The sequence below is a fragment of the Cydia amplana genome, chromosome 2 (assembly GCF_948474715.1).
Source record: "Cydia amplana chromosome 2, ilCydAmpl1.1, whole genome shotgun sequence".
Lineage (NCBI taxonomy): Eukaryota > Metazoa > Arthropoda > Insecta > Lepidoptera > Tortricidae > Cydia > Cydia amplana.
Window position 1 is genome coordinate 20,394,044 of NC_086070.1, and position 22,643 is coordinate 20,416,686.

Consider the following 22,643-nt stretch of genomic DNA (forward strand, 5'->3'; position numbering starts at 1 on the left):
CATTGCTTTGAGTCAACATGAACAACAAACAGCTATACGGTTTAATTAAATTAATCATTACAATAACAGCTGTAACAAGCATTATAACATTTATAACAAGCCCTATTAATAACGAGCCGAATTAAATAAAACTCGACTCTGTTAAACGGAATATTGCGGTATTTGCGCCATTTTTGACTTTGAGCGAAAATAATTTGATCGAATAATGTATCTTATAGCTTAATAATTGAGGTTAAAGCAGCATTTGAACTCTAATGATTTAATATTCATTGCCAGTGACCCGCTAAGCGGGTAGGTACTGTTCGTAGGCGTTTTCGCTACAAACAGAAAAAACTGTGTTCTCGACTAAACTCGTAGCGCGTAGCTCCGTCTCCGTAACTGCCGTAACTCGCACTGGCTGTAAAGTGTAGATCGAATGAGATCGGGTCAAATCATTTCACCTAATGAGTTTTTATTAGGTCAAATAAAACATTATATCAAATGTAACATTACGTCTAATAAAGCATTCAAAAGTTCCATACAACTAACGGCACGGCTCACACTATATTGTTGTACGGCCTCGGCGCGAAGGGCACCGGGTCGGCGTCGGCAGACAGCAGCAGGCGCACGTGCACGTTAGCGCGCCGCCAGCGGCTCCACAGCACGTAGTGGTCCTTGCACAGCAGGTACACCGTCACAGAGTACCCGCACAGCACTATCGCCATGAAGAAGTCCATTGCGGTCTCGGTTATGCGGTGCGATATGCCTGGGGATATAACGGTTAAATGGACTTGTGAACGGGATTTCATTTGTGGTTGCAACGTTGCAATCATCTGTGCGCATTTAGTGACGTCACTGTGGCGATTTTGTACAATACTGGCCGCAGACCGCACTACTGTGGTGGTGGTGGCCCGTACGGTCCGAGTTTTACACGAAACGAATGTGACTGGTTATTTTATTGGAAGAAAGTTGCAAAATTAACTCGTTTTCTTCTATCTCGTGCAATTCGCCTGCTATTTTTAAAGTTTTTCCGTTTTATTTGCAAAGGTAGGTACCAACGCGATTTACTATACGAAACTAGTTAAGGTGAATGCGACCAAATCCAACTGCGGGAAATTCCGTACGTGAGGGATTTCCTTCTTTTTTTTAAACGTTGGCAATAGAATAGAACACACCTACTTTTGACTGTTGAAACTAAAAGCATTCACTGCTTTGTCGATTAAGATGAAATATAATTTATTTAGGTAAATAGGTACTTACTATTGTTAAAAAAAGCGTTCATGTACGGAATTTCCCGCAGACGGATTTGTCTGCATTAAAGTAATAAAAAAAAATGTAGATCATAACATAATTCATAACTGTAAAAAATAATCCGTTGGTAGTTACTTAAGATGTCGTTAGGCTTAAGCATTCCTATATTCAATATGAGAGCTTATAGAATATATCGAATAGCATAACTATTTATACAATGTAATGAAGGAATATCCCAAATACTTTAACGCATTCTAGATTGTTCGGAACACTCCAGAATGTTCGCACTAAAGCGTTGATGAATGTGCCCGCTGCAGCCATCAACTTATACGAAGACACGAAGAGCATTGAAAAAAATTCAAATATATTATACTACAGAAAATTTACCAAACTTGTCCATAGAACAGTATTTAAGGAATTAATTTTATTTGTATTGTATGGCTTATTGTTAGTCTGTCCAGGCGGCCTAGCCAAGGTGACGATCGCTTGCGTTCCGCCATCGAATCGCTTTGCTCTATCACTCTTCCATATTAGTGCGACAGTGACAGTTACGTTCTTACGTTTCGTTCGCTACGGAGCGTTAGTGATTGGCATGGTGGCTACGGGGGCAGGGGACCCCTGGGGGCCTAGCCAAGATCAAAATATTATATCGACAAACGCCAAATGAAAAGAAAAAAAAATGTATATGACAGATGCTACAAAGTCACGTGACTATTTTCATACATTATTTAGGTTTCGTTTGGATTACTGTGCAGAGCATGATTTTATGTTGAGTATGCAAGACTAAACAGTGTAGCAGGGAATTATTTGCCCCTGGGACACGCCGCGATTTTATGAGAGTAAAATGTAGCTTAAAACTGTTACTGTTTTATTCCTAATTGCTGCTCAGCTATCACTTTATGAAGACCGCGGCGAAATCTCCACACATTAAGCGCTCTTTGACTGTATAATACTTAATTATCTGGGAGACCGAGCTTTGCTCGGATAACATATAAAAATTCAAAAAAGCGCGTCGTCCCAGAGATAAGACCCAGCTAGATCGATTTTTCGCCCCCGAAAAACCCCCATAATAGCAATTTCCTCGAAATCGCTAGAGCCATTTCCGAGATCCCTGAAATATATATAAATAAATAAACAAGAATTGCTCCTTTAAAGATATAAGATACGTCGCTAGCCGTACCGCTGGGTTGCATTTTACATTCATTACATACTGCATAATTATACTTTTGATCCTCAGTCAAGAAGATGAGATACGGGTGAATTGCTAATAAAATGTACATAGTTATGGACCTGTAATTACTCTCAAGTTAATTGATTCCATAATTGTGTTACCTACGACAAATTAAGTCGTACCTATCTATTTAAGTTATATGCATGAAAGTGTGTTAGCGTATGCTAAATATATATGCACTGTGTGTGTATATTAGTGATTGTATTATTTAGTAGGTAGACTTTAGCGCCACATACACTATTGCACTAACCCGGGGCTAACCGGTTAAACCTGGAATTACCATGGTTACCAGTACGATTTGATACTTGGTTCACGTTTTAACCGCTTAACCCGGGTTAGTGAGGTGAAAGTGGCGGTAAGGAGTTAGCACAACTGACAAGCTTTCGTTCACTTTTCACAGTACTGATTAGAAAGAGGTTGGTAGTTCACGCGCGTATACTCGCCCGGTCAGTGGTGCTAAACCTTGACTACTAATACAGAAAAAATAAATAAAAAACAAAAACACACCTTCCTCTTTCCGGGCAATTCCGTGTATCTTACCAAATTTGTTGCCCTCAATGACGAAGTACTGCGTGCCGACGATGCAGACGGCGAGCAGGCCCGCGGTCACCGTGGACAGCAGCCAGAATATTAAGCAGTCGGACTGGAATAAAAAGATTGTATCAATCCCGTTTTTATTCCATGGTCTAGTTTAAAAAAAGTACAACAGATTCAACAATTATATTATGTTGCCGTTTCGTGTTTTAAAAAAGTGAGCTGGCCTTCACATTGTACGTGTTTACGCAAAGGTACATTAGTCTTTATTGAGAGTTCGTACATTTGCTACAGTTTGCTAGTAGGGTTTAGTAGCAAATGTAAGTATTTATGAACTCGCATTAAACACTAAGTAATTAATGTGTAAACAGGCCCAAATGTGAAGGCCAGCCACACTTATCCGTATGCCCCGCTTACCCATATTGACCTTATCTTTTAAAATAATTGTATATACTTAATACATGTATGTATTATATCTAAATGTTTCATATTTCGTAACTATTATCGTTTCAGTTTGAGTCTTGTTTATAAGTGTTTTATACTTATTTACAAGTAACCACTATTACTACCAGTAATACATTATTGAAACATTTTACAAAAGCTCATTATACATTTAGGTAGGTAGATATGTTATATTTGATCTAGCATGCCTGTAAAGTGTAGATCTGTAGATTGAAGATGTGTCGAAAAATCCTATAGATGCATTTCATGCATTATATTATATACCTAGACTTTATAAAAAAATCACATCACGTTAAAACCCGGTAGAATGTTGGGACTACTTGGGAGTTGGAACGAAGGTAAAATGATACAATACATACGCCTACAATTAATTTTGACAATTAATGATTAATATAAACGTTAGTATGAAATGGTGCCCTGTTCCAATTTAATTAAACAAACCTTTAATTAACACAAGTGCGCAGGAACGAGTAACGTCACAAAATGAACAAGAAGTAATATTCCCGGCAAAGGAAATTACATTTTATTAATTTTGTTACTTCCATAATAACGGGCCATGTTTCACCGTGACTCAATAAGTGACAGAAATCCAATATGCTCGTGTCTTGTCAACGCAAGACGCCAACGGTGACGCTTGCGGTTAGGGCATCGGCAAGGGATTGACTGGATTGCCGGTCTCTAACTTATAGTATTTTGTTTTTATTTTGAGTTTAGTATTACCCCTAATAGGTAAAACCCCTAACCCCTCGTTACAGACCCATTTCAGGTTTGCAAAAAGACGCTATTTCGGGTTTGCAAAAAGAAGTTGAGGATGTTGAAGTGTTAGGATTTCTAATGATAGAAGATATCGGTGAATTTTTAACCGTGAACTATGTTAAGTGACAGTCATTTAGAGACAAAAAAAAACAATTTATCATGGTAGGGGAGCCCAAGAGGGGATTTTTGTGTTTACTCGAGCGCGTCAGATTAAGATATGAGTAATATCTTGCTACGCCGTGTAGTCTACCTTTACCCCTTTTAGCCATCTATGTTGAGCCCTTGGTTGGTGGGGGGTTCAACAAATTGTTAAGCAGATTGTAGATTTGGTCATATTAGTCCTAATTAACGCTATAATTGTGCTATTACTAAATCTGATAATTATTTGCACGCATTTCCTTAATCTGACGGTTACAATGTAAAAATTAGGCGTCAAACTTGTGTTCGTCAGATTAAGAAAATGCCTACAAATAAGTGTTATATTATATTAAGTTATAGAAAAAATATAGCATTAACGTGGACAAAAACCCCTCCACCAACCTCCCGAAATTAAAAAAAAAAATGTAGACGCTTTCCGGCTCGCTGGAAAAAAAAAACTTTATATAACTTTTTTTCTTCTTATCATCTAACATTTCGATTACAATAGGTTACTTCTTAGATCCAAGAAAAGGAAATTTTTTCAACATAAACTTGCGCGTTGCTATCATATTTTAATTGGAATGAATAATATTACGACAAGAAGTTGCGAACGAAATTAAATGAATAGAAACAGGTACCTACTAAATTATAAATGGAACTAAGAATGGAGTAATTCAATACAAAGTACCTACATTGTATATTTGGTATATTTATACTCAGAATCACTAGTTTTTTCATTCATTGACAGATTTTTTTCATTATCGATATCGTCATCAACATAATATGTTGATATATTATATGCAAAAAGATATCGAACAAAACAGGAAAGAGACAAGAAACTGGAAACCTGGGAAATGTTAATTATCTCTTTCCTACGAACAACTTTTAGTACCTACAGAACCCTGACTATCCTGCAAAAGTGACAAAGGCAAGCAGCATCTTGCGGTCAGTGCCGCCGCTGAAATATCGTCGCAGCTCGAACAACTGATTGAATTTTGGCCACATTCCTTAAGCCGGCCACACACACTAGGTTATAACCGATGGTTATGCCTGCACAGTTTACTTGTGCAGGCATAACTGAACGTGTGTATGACATGACTCCTTGCCTGCGCAAGCAAACTCCTTGCCTGCGCAAGCAAAATTGAAAATATCAAAATTTATATTTTTTGCCTGTCGGTTGTGCTTGCGCACTTCGCTTGCGCAGGCATAACTGAACGTGTGTGGCTGGCAGGCTTGATAGGCTTCAGTTATCCAGTGATTGCCGAGGGGATAGGTCGCAAGTCACTGTGCAACAATGTCGTCTCGCAAACGAAATGCAATTGTAGAGGATTTTTAGTAGATTTTTAGGGTTCCGTAACCAAAGGGTAAAACGTGACCCTATTACTAAGACTCCACTGTCCGTCCGTCCGTCTGTCACTAGGCTGTATCTCATGAACTATGCTAGTTAGACCGTTGAAATGTTCTCAGATGATCTATTTCTGTTGCCTCTAGTACAACAAATACTAAAAAACCGGCCAAGTGCGAGTCGGAGTGGGGCTCCCATGATTTTTTTTTCCGTTTTTATAGATAATGGTACGGTACCCTTCGTGCGCGAGTCCCACTCGCACTTGGCCAGTTTTATTATTTTTTAAGTGTGGAGTGGATTCATGGTTTGTATGCGTGTATGGCTGACGAAATATAAACCTAATAGCGCTATTGCGTCTACGACAACCACCGCTACCGGTGCCATGTTTGAACTGAGAGTTTGTGCAGGTTTGTCGTTACGTGTGTGTGCCCTATGGAACTCGGTCGTGCCTGTTGGTTTTGCTTGCACAAGCAAAACCGACACGCAAAACCTAGTGTGTGTGGCCAGCTTTAGGGGCTACCGCGAAAACCGAATTTCGCAAATTGCGGGGATCTTTCTCTTTTACTCCAATGAACGCGTAATTAGAGTGACAGAGAAAAATGCCCGCAATTTGCGAAATACGGTTTTCGCGGTAGCCCCTCTTGTTTCAAGCAATATTTGACATTGACAAACCTTGTGGATGTTTAACTGTTGATATTAAGGGACCCACAGATTACCAGTTGGCCGGACGATATCAGCCTGTCAGTTAAACGCAAAAGGTGAACAGTTCCGAACAACTGACAGGCTGATATCGTCCGGCGAACTGGTAATCTGTGGGACCCTTTAGATTGAAAATGTTGCGTGCACTCGCCCACTTTACTATACAACGTGAAAACCTCAGACACCCCAACAGATTTTTACTATTCAGAATTAGTCTAGAGTGTTTATTCTGAAATCGACCATAATTACGTTTCTATCTCCTTCCAATAATGTACCTACAGGAAATTGACATTGATGAGATAACATTGATGAGATGACATTGATCGAAAGAAGACATCACGCTGCATAACGTGGCATAATATCAAATGTGATGGATCTAATTTCTGTCATAAGGTTCGAATGTCAAAACGTTCTTTTTGGCGTAGAACGGCGTCTGCAAACGACGCGGTAGGTGTACACATACACGACACCGCTAGTCGGGAAATTGGATAAAACTTACACTTTGAACCACGGGACGGTTAACATTAACACGGTAACCACATTTAACAGGAATCCATCATTTTGGCACTCCATTTTTAGGGTTCCGTAGCCAAATGGCAAAAAACGGAACCCTTATAGATTCGTCATGTCTGTCTGTCTGTCTGTCTGTCCGTCTGTCCGTCTGGCCGTCTGTCTGTCCGTCCGTATGTCACAGCCACTTTTCTCCGAAACTATAAGAACTATACTGTTGAAACTTGGTAAGTAGATGTATTCTGTGAACCGCATTAAGATTTTCACACATAAATAGAAAATAAACAATAAATTTTTGGGGTTCCCCATACTTCGAACTGAAACTCAAAAAATTTTTTTTCATCAAACCCATACGTGTGGGGTATCTATGGATAGGTCTTCAAAAATGATATTGAGGTTTCTAATATCATTTTTTTCTAAACTGAATAGTTTGCGCGAGAGACACTTCCAAAGTGGTAAAATGTGTGTCCACCCCCTGTAACTTCTAAAATAAGAGAATGATAAAACTAAAAAAAATATATGATGTACATTACCATATAAACTTCCACCGAAAATTGGTTTGAACGAGATCTAGTAAGTAGTTTTTTTTTATACGTCTTAAATCGCCTAAATACGGAACCCTTCATGGGCGAGTCCGACTCGCACTTGGCCGCTTTTTTTTGTTTTATTTAGAACACAAACAGTCGTAATCAGCATATTACATAATATTGTACACAATGTGCAGAGACAAAGAAAAAAACCTGGAGGTTCTAATGAACAACGGTATAAACAACGTTAACAAAGCTTAATTAAATAATAATAATAATAATTCCTCTCTCTGCGGCCCTGACCACCGGTAGCTTTGGGCCCTGCCCCGCTGCCAGCGGCATCCTAGGTTAGGTTTTTTATAATGTGTTTATATGTATTTTTTATTGTTTTGTAAGTGTTTTTATATTTTACTTTTATATCCATATTATAAATAACCTAATCTGAGAAATTAAATGAATAAAGGAAATAATAATTACTTAATTGTTAATATTACTCAAGACATAATACAAGTAGGTGACCTACTTAGAATTGAAATTACCTTAACGACATATTTAACTATGGGTCTTTAATTTTTTTTAAGCAAATGCCGTGGTTACCGGTCACAGACAATCCAACCTCTAGACATAGCATAGTCGCGCTACCCCCTCTGCCACACATACGGTAGCGTTACTCCATCTTCGAGTCAATCCCGTGCCGTGATTGGTCCGTGTCTTTGAACGGACCAATCACGGCACGGGATTCGCTCACATCGTCCCCCCGCACCCCCGTATTTTTGGCAGCATTGGTTTCATGAAATTATTGGCCTAATAGGCGGGGGAAGAAAAAATTTTGCTTGCATTAATTCGTACAGTTTCGAAAGCTTTTTCTAATCAATATTTAGGGTTTACAGATGCCCACTATACGATTATCTCGAGTACCGTAATTGAGCTCTTCATGAAATTAATGACCCTAGGGTCAATATCTAGAACACTATACAGACTAAGTCATACCGTCGGGATAATGTATCAATTATATGTCTTAAGTTAGTTCATGATTAATAACAAAGAAATCCCGAGAGTTTCATGTGAGCTGTGTACAGTAAGCTCAATCTATAGTTATTTTTTAAATAATCGATATAAATGTAACTTAAAAATTCCTACACAATTCGAAAATTTGATGATTAGGTCATAATATTAATCTCAATTGATATGGAAATTTGCACCACTCGGATACCGTGAGATCTATTTATTATGATTTTTTATTTTTTATTTTATGCTTAAAAAATATGTTTATGCATCCTACACTCGAAAATTTTATATTTCTACAATTATCTGTTTATTTAACACGTGTTATCAAAAAAATATTGGAATAATAACAAGTGCTTTGCGAGAAATCAAAATAAATAACAAATAACTTGAGACCAATACTTTTAAAATTGCTACGCTTAAAATAGCTACGTTCAAAAAGCCTAATGACAATACTTTGAAAGTCAATATCAAAAAAAAAAAGTCACCTTTGTCACTTGTTTGACCCTGACATATCCCATCCATACAAGTGTCAAGAGTGACGTTCCTTCAAAAACGTCACTTTTGTCACTTGTTTGACACTGCCATAGCCCATCCATACATGTCAAAAGTGACGTTTCTTCAAAAACGTCACTTTTGTCACTTGTTTGACACTGACATAGCCCATCCATACAAGTGTCAAGAGTGACGTTTCTAAAAAAACGTCACTTTTGTCACTTGTTTGACACTGCCATAGCCCATCCATACATGTCAAAAGTGACGTTTCTTCAAAAACGTCACTTTTGTCACTTGTTTGACACTGACATAGCCCATCCATACAAGTGTCAAGAGTAACGTTTCTAAAAAAAAAACGTCACTTTAGTCACTTGTTTGACACTGACATATCCCATCCATACAAGTGTCAATAGTGACGTTTGTAAATATGTATGTTAGGGTTTATTTCATCTGAATAAACGATTATTTTTTTTTTTTTTTTATTTAGTAACATTTCATAAAAAACGTCACTTTTGTCACTTGTTTGACAACGACATATATCCCATCCATACAAGTGTCAAAAGTGACGTTTCTTAAAAAAAAAGTCACATTTCTCACTTGTTTGACCCTGACATATCCCATCCATACAAGTGTCAAGAGTGACGTTTCTTCAAAAACGTCACTCTTGTCACTTGTTTGACACTGACATAGCCCATCCATATGTCAAAAGTGACGTTTCTTTAAAAAAAGTCACTTTTGTCACTGACATATCCCATCCATACAAGTGCCAAGAGTGACGTTCCTACAAAAACGTCACTTTTGTCACTTGTTTGACACTGACATAGCCCATCCATACAAGTGTCAAGAGTAACGTTTCTAAAAAAAAAACGTCACTTTAGTCACTTGTTTGACACTGACATATCCCATCCATACAAGTGTCAATAGTGACGTTTGTAAAAAACGTCACTTTTGTCACTTGTTTGACACCGACAATCCCATCCATACAAGTGTATTAGTGACGTTTCTTAAAAAAAATTCAGCTTTCTCACTTGTTTGACCCTGACATATCCCATCCATACAAGTGTCAAGAGTGACGTTTCTTAAAAAAAGTCACGTTTTCACTTGTTTGACCCTGACATATCCCATCCATACAAGTGTCAAGAGTGACGTTTCTTCAAAAACGTCACTTTTGTCACTTGTTTGACACTAACATAGCCCATCCATACATGTCAAAAGTGACGTTTCTTTAAAAAAAGTCACTTTTGTCACTTGTTTGACCCTGACATATCCCATCCATACAAGTGTCAAGAGTGACGTTTCTTAAAAAAACGTCACATTTTCACTTGTTTGACCCTGACATATCCAATCCATACATGTCAATAGTGACGTTTCATAAAAAACGTCACTCTTGTCACTTGTTTGACACTGACATAGCCCATCCATATGTCAAAAGTGACGTTTCTTTAAAAAAAGTCACTTTTTTCACTGACATATCCCATCCATACAAGTGCCAAGAGTGACGTTCCTACAAAAACGTCACTTTTGTCACTTGTTTGACACTGACATAGCCCATCCATACAAGTGTCAAGAGTAACGTTTCTAAAAAAAAAACGTCACTTTAGTCACTTGTTTGACACTGACATATCCCATCCATACAAGTGTCAATAGTGACGTTTCATAAAAAACGTCACTTTTGTCACTTGTTTGACACCGACAATCCCATCCATACAAGTGTATTAGTGACGTTTCTTAAAAAACTTTCAGCTTTCTCACTTGTTTGACCCTGACATATCCCATCCATACAAGTGTCAAGAGTGACGTTTCTTAAAAAAACGTCACATTTTCACTTGTTTGACCCTGACATATCCCATCCATACAAGTGTCAAGAGTGACGTTTCTTCAAAAACGTCACTTTTGTCACTTGTTTGACACTAACATAGCCCATCCATACATGTCAAAAGTGACGTTTCTTTAAAAAAAAAGTCACTTTTGTCACTTTTTTGACACTGACATATCCCATCCATACAAGTGTCAAGAGTGACGTTTCTTAAAAAAACGTCACGTTTTCACTTGTTTGACCCTGACATATCCCATCCATACAAGTGTCAAGAGTGACGTTTCTTCAAAAACGTCACTTTTGTCACTTGTTTGACACTAACATAGCCCATCCATACATGTCAAAAGTGACATTTCTTTAAAAAAAAGTCACTTTTGTCACTTTTTTGACACTGACATATCCCATCCATACAAGTGTCAAGAGTGACGTTTCTTAAAAAAACGTCACATTTTCACTTGTTTGACCCTGACATATCCAATCCATACATGTCAATAGTGACGTTTCATAAAAAACGTCACTCTTGTCACTTGTTTGACACTGACATAGCCCATCCATATGTCAAAAGTGACGTTTCTTTAAAAAAAGTCACTTTTTTCACTGACATATCCCATCCATACAAGTGCCAAGAGTGACGTTCCTACAAAAACGTCACTTTTGTCACTTGTTTGACACTGACATAGCCCATCCATACAAGTGTCATGAGTAACGTTTCTAAAAAAAAAACGTCACTTTAGTCACTTGTTTGACACTGACATATCCCATCCATACAAGTGTCAATAGTGACGTTTCATAAAAACGTCACTTTTGTCACTTGTTTGACACCGACAATCCCATCCATACAAGTGTATTAGTGACGTTTCTTAAAAAACTTTCAGCTTTCTCACTTGTTTGACCCTGACATATCCCATCCATACAAGTGTCAAGAGTGACGTTTCTTAAAAAAACGTCACATTTTCACTTGTTTGACCCTGACATATCCCATCCATACAAGTGTCAAGAGTGACGTTTCTTCAAAAACGTCACTTTTGTCACTTGTTTGACACTAACATAGCCCATCCATACATGTCAAAAGTGACGTTTCTTTAAAAAAAAGTCACTTTTGTCACTTTTTTGACACTGACATATCCCATCCATACAAGTGTCAAGACTCAAGAGTGACGTTTCTTAAAAAAACGTCACATTTTCACTTGTTTGACCCTGACATATCCCATCCATACAAGTGTCAATAGTGACGTTTCATAAAAAACGTCAATTTTGTCACTTGTTTGACACCGACATATCCCATCCATACAAGTGTCAAAAGTGACGTTTCTTAAGAAAACGTCACCTTTCTCACTTGTTTGACCCTGACATATCCCATCCATACAAGTGTCAAGTGACGTTTCTTCAAAAACGTCACTTTTGTCACTTGTTTGACCCGGACCTGACATATCCCATCCATACAAGTGTCAATGTCAAGAGTGACGTTTCTTCAAAAACGTCACTTTTGTCACTTGTTTGACACTGACATAGCCCAACCATACATGTCAAAAGTAACGTTTTTGAAGAAACGTCACTTTAGTTACTTATTTGACACTGACATATCCCATCCGTACAAGTGTCAAAAGTGACGTTTTTGTTTGAAGAAACGTCACTTTTGATAGTTCATGAACGACCAAAAATCGTGATATTAAATAAAATTATCAGTTTCGTACGGTAGTTCCCACGCTAGCCCAGTGCGGATTGGGGACTTCACATACACCTTTGAATGTCTTCGCGGTACACTAGACTTTTTAAACTTAGGTTAGCTAAACGTGGGACACATGTCGATAGAAATTTCGCAATTTATACATTTTAAACTTAGGTCAGTTGCGATACGTCAAATATTAGTTATAGAAACGATATGGATCGGATATATCAGTGTCAACAAGTGTCAAAAGTGACGATTCTTAAAAAAAAACGTCACTTTTGCCACTTCTTTGACACTGACATAGCCCATCCATACATGTCAAAAGTGACGTTTCTTTAAATAAAAAAGTCACTTTTGTCACTTGTTTGACACTGACATATCCCATCAATACATGTCAAAAGTGACGTTTCTTTAAACAAAAGTCACTTTTGTCACTTGTTTGACACCGACATATCCCATCCATACAAGTGTCAAAAGTGACGTTTCTTAAAAACAAACGTCACTTTTCTCACTTGTTTGACCCTGACATATCCCATCCATACAAGTGTCAAGAGTGACGTTTCTTCAAAAACGTCACTTTTGTCACTTGTTTGACACTGACATAGCCCATCCATACATGTCAAAAGTGACGTTTCTTAAAAAAAAAAGTCACCTTTGTCACTTGTTTGACACCGATATATCCCATCCATACAAGTGTCTATAATGGCGTTTCATAAAAAACGTCACTTTTGTCACTTGTTTGACACTGACATATCCCATCCATACAAGTGTCAAGAGTGACGTTTCTTCAAAAACGCCACTTTTGTCACTTGTTTGACACTGACATAGCCCATCCATACTTGTCAAAAGTGACGTTTCTTTAAAAAAAGTCACTTTTGTCACTTGTTTGACACTGACATATCCCATCCATACAAGTGTCAAGAGTGACGTTTCTTCAAAAACGTCACTTTTGTCACTTGTTTGACACTGACATAGCCCATCCATACATGTCAAAAGTGACGTTTCTTTAAAAAAAAGTCACTTTTGTCACTTGTTTGACACTGACATATCCCATCCATACATGTAAAAGTGACGTTTCTTTAAAAAAAAATGTCACTTTTGTCACTTGTTTGACACCGATATATCCCATCCATACAAGTGTCAATAGTGGCGTTTCATAAAAAACGTCACTTTTGTCACTTGTTTGACACTGACATATCCCATCCATACAAGTGTCAAGAGTGACGTTTCTTCAAAAACGCCTCTTTTGTCACTTGTTTGACACTGACATAGCCCATCCATACTTGTCAAAAGTGACGTTTCTTTAAAAAAAAGTCACTTTTGTCACTTGTTTGACACTGACATATCCCATCCATACAAGTGTCAAGAGTAACGTTTCTTAAAAACACGTCACCTTTCTCACTTGTTTGACCCTAACATCCCATCCATACAAGTGTCAAGTGACGTTTCTAAAAAAAACGTCACTTTAGTCACTTGTTTGACACTGACATATCCCATCCATACAAGTGTCAAAAGTGACGTTTTTATTTGAAGAAACGTCACTTTTGACAGTTCATGAACGACCAAAAATCGTGATGTTAAATAAAATTATCAGTTTCGTACGGCAGTCCCCACGCTAGCCCAATGCGGATTGGGGACTTCACATACACCTTTGAATTTCTTCGCGGTACGGTAGACTTTTTAAACTTAGGTCAGCTAAACGTGGGACACATGTCGTTACAAGTTTCGCAATTTATACATTTTAAACTTAGGTCAACTGGACGTAGGAAAAAAGGTCGTTAGTATTTTCGTGCACTAGCAGACATTTAATTACTGGTGACTGTACGCGTACGCTCGTATAAAACGCTACTCTGTAACCGCCCTAAGATACCTTCATCCTATCCAATCCGTTGCTTTGCGGCCTTGAGGTATCGCCATCGCTTCCCCTCCCGCCCCGCGCCGATCATTTAAATAATTTAACGATAGCCATTTTTACAATTGTGACAAAAGCTCATTGTATTAATAGGAGATTCTTTGACGTTGTGATAACATTAATTACAGGCTGTATGGTGCATTAAAAAAATATACTGTAGAATTAATGCGCGTGGGGTAAAATACGTTATAATTGTTTAAAAAATAGTAAAAATAAAATCCCCTGGTTTTTTTATTTTATTAGATTGAGTAGAATAATTGGCGTAACAATATAGTGGAAAATCACCAAGTGTTTAATTAATGTTGTATTGTAATTATTTATTTCAAACATTTTTATTGCTCGTGACTTATGCACCACTAAAAAAGTGGTGCATATTTTACTTACAGTGTAAAATATTTAGTTATGCCTTTTGAACAAAAAATCGCTACTGTAGAATTTTATGTTTACATCTTTTTAAAAACTAAATTTTTAAAATTTTTTTTTCCAAAAATCTCAATATATTTTTTAGAGATTACTTTACACATACATTCACAAAATAGTGTTCTATTATATTCCAAACACAAATATACTGTAGGATATAATGTGATGCTCTCGAACAATTTAAAGTTTAGTAACCGGCCTATAAGCTCAGTCTAGAGGTTGGATTGTCAGTGTTAATCAATCGGTGGTGGTCTGCGCTCATTACTCACACTAGCATACTTACCTACTTAGCGTCAGTAGCGCCACTTGCACCATCCCACTAACCCGGAAACCCGGGGTTAACCGGTTAAACCGTTAACCCCGTGTCAAATTGTACTGGTAACCATGGTAACTCGGTAACTCGGATGGTAATTAGGCAAGCTTGTACTGTGGCAGATGGATAAAAACACAAAGTCGTGCAAACCTTGCACGGGTCGTCTCATCTTACGCCAACGTTAAAAACACAAAAAGACCCTGTAATTTATTATATTTTATACAAAACACGCATAACGGAAAGGGAAGGGGATTTACACGTAGACTTCAGGCAAAAGGTCCTTCAAAAGGAAAGGCGACAAATTTGTAAGAAAGAAAACAAAATGAAGCAAAATAATTCACATATTCGACACTCAATTACACGAATTTTGTATTGATTCGCTCATTCGAATTTTGTATTGAGTTTTTTCGAGTGTTTTTCCGTTCCTTCATTATTTTATATTATTACGTTTTTCACGGGAAATACATAATGTTTTAGCTTCTAACGCTACGTAACGTAGGTATTATTCTTTCTAACCACTTCAGGTCACAGATCCAAAGAGTACTATTTCCACAGACTGACTGACTACTTATTTCAGTTGTTCAATAAGACAGCTAATTAAATGTGTGTAGGTAAAGAAAAAATATGTACAAAAGTTATGTTTTACGGATGAACATGGGCTAATAAAATAGCGTATAGTCTGTGCGGAAAGAGAAGATTCGCAGTATGTATGGGGCCCAATACATACCACGACTCTTCTCTTTCCGAATAGACTCTAGGGTAAAACTCTGTGATGCTACTCGCGGCGTAGCATTTACGAGCAAATTGCACCGGTGCACCCATGGCGGGGGAGGTTATCAGACATACCTATGTGTATTTTTTTCGTGCGCTTTTGCTATGCGGTGTCTAGTCTGTGCGTCAGGTGCACCGAGTCAATGTGATCGCAGATTATGCATAATCTATTCGCTTTTGTATTTACATAATCTATTATATTTTCTATTCGATTTTCTATCGAGCGAACATAATATCGTGTTACCAATTCATTATCAAAGTAATTTTAATTGAGTTGAAGTTCCGAAGTTACAAACTAGCGAATAACATATTGGTTAAATATAATTTAGCCTTAATTTATACGAACTTTAAAGGGTTATACAATTATGTTTCTAGTTATTTTGGGATATTGAGCTCAGTAGGTAAGCAATAGTTACAGATATAACAGCCCATTCATCCCGGATCCGGAGTTAAAATAAATATTGAATAAAGATCTACTATTACTAACAATTTACTATAATGTAAATGTACAGTAATGTAAAAGTCTAAAATTAGAGTCAAAGTTAGACATTTGTATAGTTATATGTTATTCTTACTAGAAATCAAATAAACCTATTTACTAAAAAGATCAAACCTTTCTTTCTGTACATTGAATTTAGTTTTTGTGTAGACTGCCTACTACTACATAAGACTAGTAGATATATAAATATAAATAGGTTACCTACATATAGTATAATACTGGAGTGATGTTTTTATCCATCATTCATTTAGGTACCTACCTACTTCACTGTTTACTTTAAATACATATTTAATACCGAGATAGGCCGCATAAACAATAATAATACGTACGTACTTAGATATATACAGAAGTAAGAACAAGAACCCGCCTGCGGTAATTTTGAACTGTTTTTGTATTTATTTATTGAAAAACAAGAATCCTTCCTGTAGTACCTAATTAACACTTGAGCATACAATTACGGATGTGCTAGAAAATGGTAACTTCTCTGGGCAATACAGCAGAAAAGTTTTGCACAAGTTAACAATAAACTACGACCAGTACGGGAGTAATAAACAAGCAGTTACGACCCAAATGGCCCTTTAAAAGCGCGCACCGATTTTGAATCGTCGAAAAACGCGCAAAAAGTTTGAAAATCGCGGCAAAAATGTGAAGACGAATCGCCTGACGGTCCGCTGGACCCAAATGGCCGCAGCCAAATGGATGTCGGTGTAGAGATGGGGCTATATGCCGAGAGGAAGTAAAATAAACAGGTACCTATACTTTACTTAAGTAAAGTATAGGTACCTGTTTATTCGTGTAAGGTTAGCAACACCTTACACGATTTCAAGAAAAAATACCTGCATGCCCTTCTCTAGAATCTTATCTCATCTTATTCCCACAATTAAACAAGTATTTATGGCAAGTATTCTTATTCTTACATACATGCCATCAGGCATGTATTTTTTTATGCCTCGTCTCACCTGCAAATGGCTCCTCTTCCGCATGTTGCTGATCCACACTCGTAGGACCTGCAGCTCTACTTTATGTGACCCACTGATAGTCCGCCGGACGATATCAGCCTGTCAAGTGTCAGTTGTTCGGAGCTGTCACCTTTTGCGTTTAACTGACATGCCGATATCGTCTGGCGGACTGATCATCAGTGGGCCCTTTACTTGAGATTTTACCAAATAAAAACAGCGCGTAGCATGTGCCTCATATCACTCTGCAATAAAATTGGCTCCTGAACTACCGCGAAAACCGAATTTCACAAATTGCGGGGCTCTTTCTCTTTTACTCCAATGAAAGGCGTAATTAGAGTGACAAAGAAACATGCCCGCAATTTGCGAAATTCATTTTTCACGGTAGCCCCGCGGGGTGCCGAACCACAGTCGCAGGGCTTGCAGCACTGTAGCGCAGCGTGCCGATGGCCGGGTGAAAATATTACCTAGTATTTTATCAAGTATTTTTACCTGATATTTTACTAAGTAAAATTAGCCCGTGGTTATGCCTCGTCTCACCTGCAAATGGCTCCTGTTCCGCGGGTTGCCGAACCACAGGCGTAGGGCTTGCAGCACCGTGTAGCGCGGCGTGCGGATGGCCGGGTAGCTACGGAACAGTTAAGTGTCACACACACGTACATGTACCTACGACCAGCTGTCGCCAGTGCAGGTTACAGTTGCAAGTTACAATAGAATATGAAAACTATTTTAATGTAAGGAGGGTTAATTCTAATATGACCACCGTTTAGGAGTACAGTTTTGTAGTAGTAGTTTAGTACAATTAATACATTTTGTGTTGTGTCAAAAACCTCACTTTCTTAGGGGGTCTAAAATTTTTATCTCATCAAAAATTCTCCTTTCGCCTGAAAGTCTAAAAGAACAGTGGCAAATCCATCTTTCTTATTAGTAGCCGATAAAAATCTCGTAGTCTCCAAAGTTTTAAACCGGCGGGTTCTAAATTCTAATAGATAGGCCACTCCGTAAACTTCAACTTGTATTGAGTTTCCTGTAACGTATGCTGTTATAATTGTTACTATTTGTGACGTTCCACGGCAAAAGGTACCTTATGGCAGTTGGGGCTTACTTCGCATAGCGCCGCAATAATAATAGCGCGCGGCGGCGGAGTGGCGTTAATAATAGCGTAAGTGCCAACGGCCATAAGGTACCTTTTGCCGTGGAACGTCACATTTTTTAACGCATTCCCTGCCACTTCGCGCTATGCGCTACGAGCGTAGCTGATTACATGGTTTATCCGCTTGTAGTGAAAAGCGCCTACGAGCAGAGAACCCGCCTAGCGGGTCGCTCGCAGTGAATGTGCTATTATACCTACTAAAACCGGTCGGTTACGTCATTTGCTCTGTCTAGCAACTTAAGATTTGAAATGTATTTATAAGTAAAATGGGATAAGTACCTATTCCTTCTTCATCAAAATTGTATGACAGCTCTTTTACTTTTCTAACGCTTTGTCGTTAGACATCAGATGTGCAATGCCTTCCCATTATAAAAATATATTTTGAAATCACATTACCTATCGCTGCCTTATTATGCCTTTGTTTATGTAGATATGTATTAAATGTCTATGTATTTATTGTATTAATAAATAATAATAATTCAGCCTATACATGTCCCACTGCTGGGCACAGGCCTCCTCTCATGCACGAGAGGGTTTGGGCTATAGTCCCCACGCTAGCCCAATGCGGATTGGGGACTTCACATACATTGTATTAATATGTAAAGTGTCAATCAATAGAACTTGCTAACTATGTAAACAAACCGCCATACTAAAATTGACACTGAATGTCAATTTACTAGTAACTTTTGTTTACATAGTTAGCAAGTTCTATAGAATGACACTTTATGTATTATTTTAAATTCTATAAATGTTTGTGTCTTTAGTTTGTTGAACTATATTCTGCACTACCCGTTCAATGTTGTAAGTTCTTAGTCTCCTGCTAGGTATACCTATACCCAAAGGTTGTCTGGAAGAGATTGTTTTTTAGCGAAAAAACGTCTGATGTTAACTAGTTTTTAACTGTATTTCATTTACACACACATAATACAGAATTTATTTACCTATAGATACGCACATACTGTGTACGATACCCTAAAAAGAATTTAAATTGAATTCTATACCCCAATTCGACAATATGAAACGCGGAATCGTTAAATGAATTCATAAATCGCAATGAATGGGTGTTTCATATTTTTATTGTGAAAGATTTTGTGTCAGTCATTTCTTTATTTGATCACATGAAAATTCCAATTTGACTTTTTTGGATTTTTATTCAGGTGTGAACGGGGGACATCCGAGTGTGGATTAAGCGATTACTTTGAAATGGACGGATTAACGGTTTTTGCACATTGTTTCCTTGTTTTACTCTTCTATGGGTTTTGTCCTACATACCTACTTATTGGTTTTTTTAAACTCCATCAACTTCAAGAGATATACCTAAGGAAACATTAGTTTATTCCTCAAACACACTGAATTCCAAATTCCAATAGGCAAGTACCTAATCAATTATTTTTACATATAGGTACTAGGTTTCTAATTAATGTGGAAATTGTGGAAAGTACATATAAATATGTCAAATGCTGCAAATATTTTTTCACCGGCCACACCTTTGTTTAGGTAAGTACTTTAATTCAGGGAAAATAAGAATCAGAACTTAGCCAGTTTAGTCTATTAGGTACTTTATCAACTAGCTTAATTACAAGCAATAAATACAACTAACTGTAAATTTAATGCTCATTCCCAAATTCCAATAGGCAATTCAACCCATATACTTAGACGTCTATACGACAGAAGTCTAATAAAAACATAACGGCTCAAAGCCCACAGGTGTCGCTGCTGTCTTCATTACGGCGATTTGCATACTTGCATATATTAAGGCTGTATGTGGCGTGATACGAAAACACCGCATACGCCACCGACCTTACATTGAGCAAGCAAGCTATCACCTTATAAACCAATGTAAAGCGATCTCTATTTAAAAACAGTTGGTAAAGAACTTCAAATTACACAAAATGGTTCGCTTGAGGATGCTTGAGGCTAACGCTCGCCTGCGCTCGGTTAAGGTTGGGGCATGCGAGTCTAATTCTCAAACTAACCAGTATAAGCGTGCTCTTTAATTTCGCATAGATGTAACGCTAGTTAAGGTCTCACTACATTGGTATATCCGGCCGCTCGGCTTGTTTATGGTACAGGACCAGGCTACGTCAATAAGTCCTTTTAGTTTGGCGAGAGAAAGGATCGTAACAACTTTACCAACGTGCATTGATACGCGAAATTGCATATTGGTGATTTAGCATTTTAGTTTGAGACGTGGTTCTGTTAATTTATAGATATTTGAACACGTGAAAATGATTTTATAGTACCTACATTTTGTACCTAATCTATGCATGAAAAACAATTTATGAAAATTACTGAATTAAATAAAACGCTTTGAAATCAAAAACTCTTCATATTTTCTCTTTGACGAATTTCAACAAATGACTACGGTCGAGAAAATAAAGTACTTTCTTTAAGCCTTGCGTCAAAGTCACGTGCAAAATCTAGTTGTTTTATTATACCTGAAAGTACTTAATTTGTAAAGCTTTGAGACGAAATGTATAAAATAAACTAATTTAAGGGCTATATAAAAGTGGCATGTTTTGTATTGTGCGTTGTATTACTCCGAGAAACTTTTGATTTTGATTTTATTTTCAATGTGGATGGAAATTGGTTGAGGTGTAGGAAGGTACCCATATAATAAAAATATTATATGTTTACACATCGACTGCCTAAATAATTTCTGACTTTCGTTAAAGGGATTTTTTATTAACTTAAGGATACATACATGGACGGGATTTTAAGTAGAAAGTCAGACGAGACATTATAATGCTGTAATTATTGATGTTGGATAGGGGACCAAGGTAACTCTGCAGCTGCTTTTCCGTGACAGTGGCAGTTTAGAATCGTTGCAGAGATAGTTTAGATTCTAGTAAAAGACGTCATACCTAAATCCACAAAGCTCACAATGGTTTCTCCCGACTTGGTTCAGCCATCGCTCCAGGCAAGTCAAATGCACGTTCGCCAAGGACCCCTTGCAGTTGCACGGTGATATCAACCTGGAATCAAATATTACCTATTACATGGACTAATCTACTAGTCCATGCCTATTATAATGCCGCGAGAATCGTCGATGTTTTGGGTGTATTTTACATTTTAGTAGCCTATTTGCGTATGAAAACTGTTACTCTACTGCTATTTTATAATTGAATAACTTAAAATTGGACATTCTATGCGTTGTCGGTATCATATTATCATCTTCTAGTTTGTGTAATGAAATATAATTCTAATATCAGTTCATTGACGTCTTTTCCGAATCTGGCGGTTGGTACTAGTCAGAGTACATTTTTTGCTTTAATCGTGAATGGTTTTAATTCGTGCTACTAGCTATTAGTTTAACCAAGCAACTAACCTTTCTCTGCCTCGAGTCATACAAATTCTGCAAACGTTTGATCCAATACTTGACAGCGAGTCCCTCTGCACAATTGCAAAGCCAGACCTCTCAGACAGAGTTTCCGAAGTTTTTTTCTTGTTCTCCGAACCAGTCTTCGATAAGTTAGGATCTGGTGCCGGCTGGTTGGTCACTATCACATTCGCGGGTGCAGACGGCTTGTCTTCCATCTGAGCGGCCGTGACACAATTGGTATCTTGCACAGCCGATACAGTACTCAATGCCGTGTTCTGGACTTCACTTACAGCAACCTGGTTCTCTCTATCGACTCTAAAATACGACGCCATGAAATTCTTTATGTCTACAAACATGGAATCGTTTTTATTTGTTTCTTCCACATTTAAATCTTTAGCATTGGCTATGTTTACATCGCGTACTTGTGGCCCGAAGCTTATAGATGTTAGGTCAAGTGGTGCTACATCTTTGTGTGTGTATATTTGTCTAATGCTTTGCTCGGACTTAGACAGCTTTAGTGGGTGATTAGCTTTAAAAGGAATTGCTCCAGGTAGATCGCTTGTTTGTGAAGGTCCAGCGTCGTCTTCGACCACGGGTTTGATTTTCCATTCTGCTTCATCTTCTTGTTGTTTGACAGTATCTTCTTTTTCTGGACAATGTGACACGTCCTGATTTTCCATTAAAACATGTGAAACATTTGTGTTTTTACATTAAGTAAAATTTTTGTTAGTATAGGAATAATTACGATTTTTGTTGGAAATAAAATTAAGCTTGATTTATTGTTATGACAATTTCAAAATGACATTTCATGTTTCATTTACCCAGTGAATAAAATAATCAGAACAATGAAATAGTCAGGTTGTATAGCTCAGATCATTTT

At 37.6% G+C, this 22,643-nt stretch overlaps 1 protein-coding gene across 2 annotated transcripts; it reads right to left on the reverse strand.

The window, feature by feature from the left end:
* Positions 1 to 471: 471 nt before the first annotated feature.
* Positions 472 to 22,554, reverse strand: LOC134660019 (E3 ubiquitin-protein ligase MARCHF8-like). Of its 2 annotated transcripts, none has more exons than XM_063515729.1 (5): positions 21,770 to 22,554; positions 21,306 to 21,416; positions 17,829 to 17,916; positions 3,002 to 3,104; positions 472 to 745 (listed from the first exon to the last, which is right to left on the reverse strand). In XM_063515729.1, the coding sequence occupies exons 1-5, from the start codon at positions 22,441 to 22,443 to the stop codon at positions 537 to 539; spliced, it is 1,185 nt and encodes a 394-aa protein (XP_063371799.1). In that variant the 5' UTR covers positions 22,444 to 22,554; the 3' UTR covers positions 472 to 536. The 2 variants fall into 2 exon arrangements, with proteins under 2 accessions (XP_063371799.1, XP_063371791.1); XM_063515721.1 differs by having other exon boundaries at positions 2,969 to 3,104; positions 21,770 to 22,553.
* Between the last annotated feature and the right edge of the window lie 89 nt (positions 22,555 to 22,643).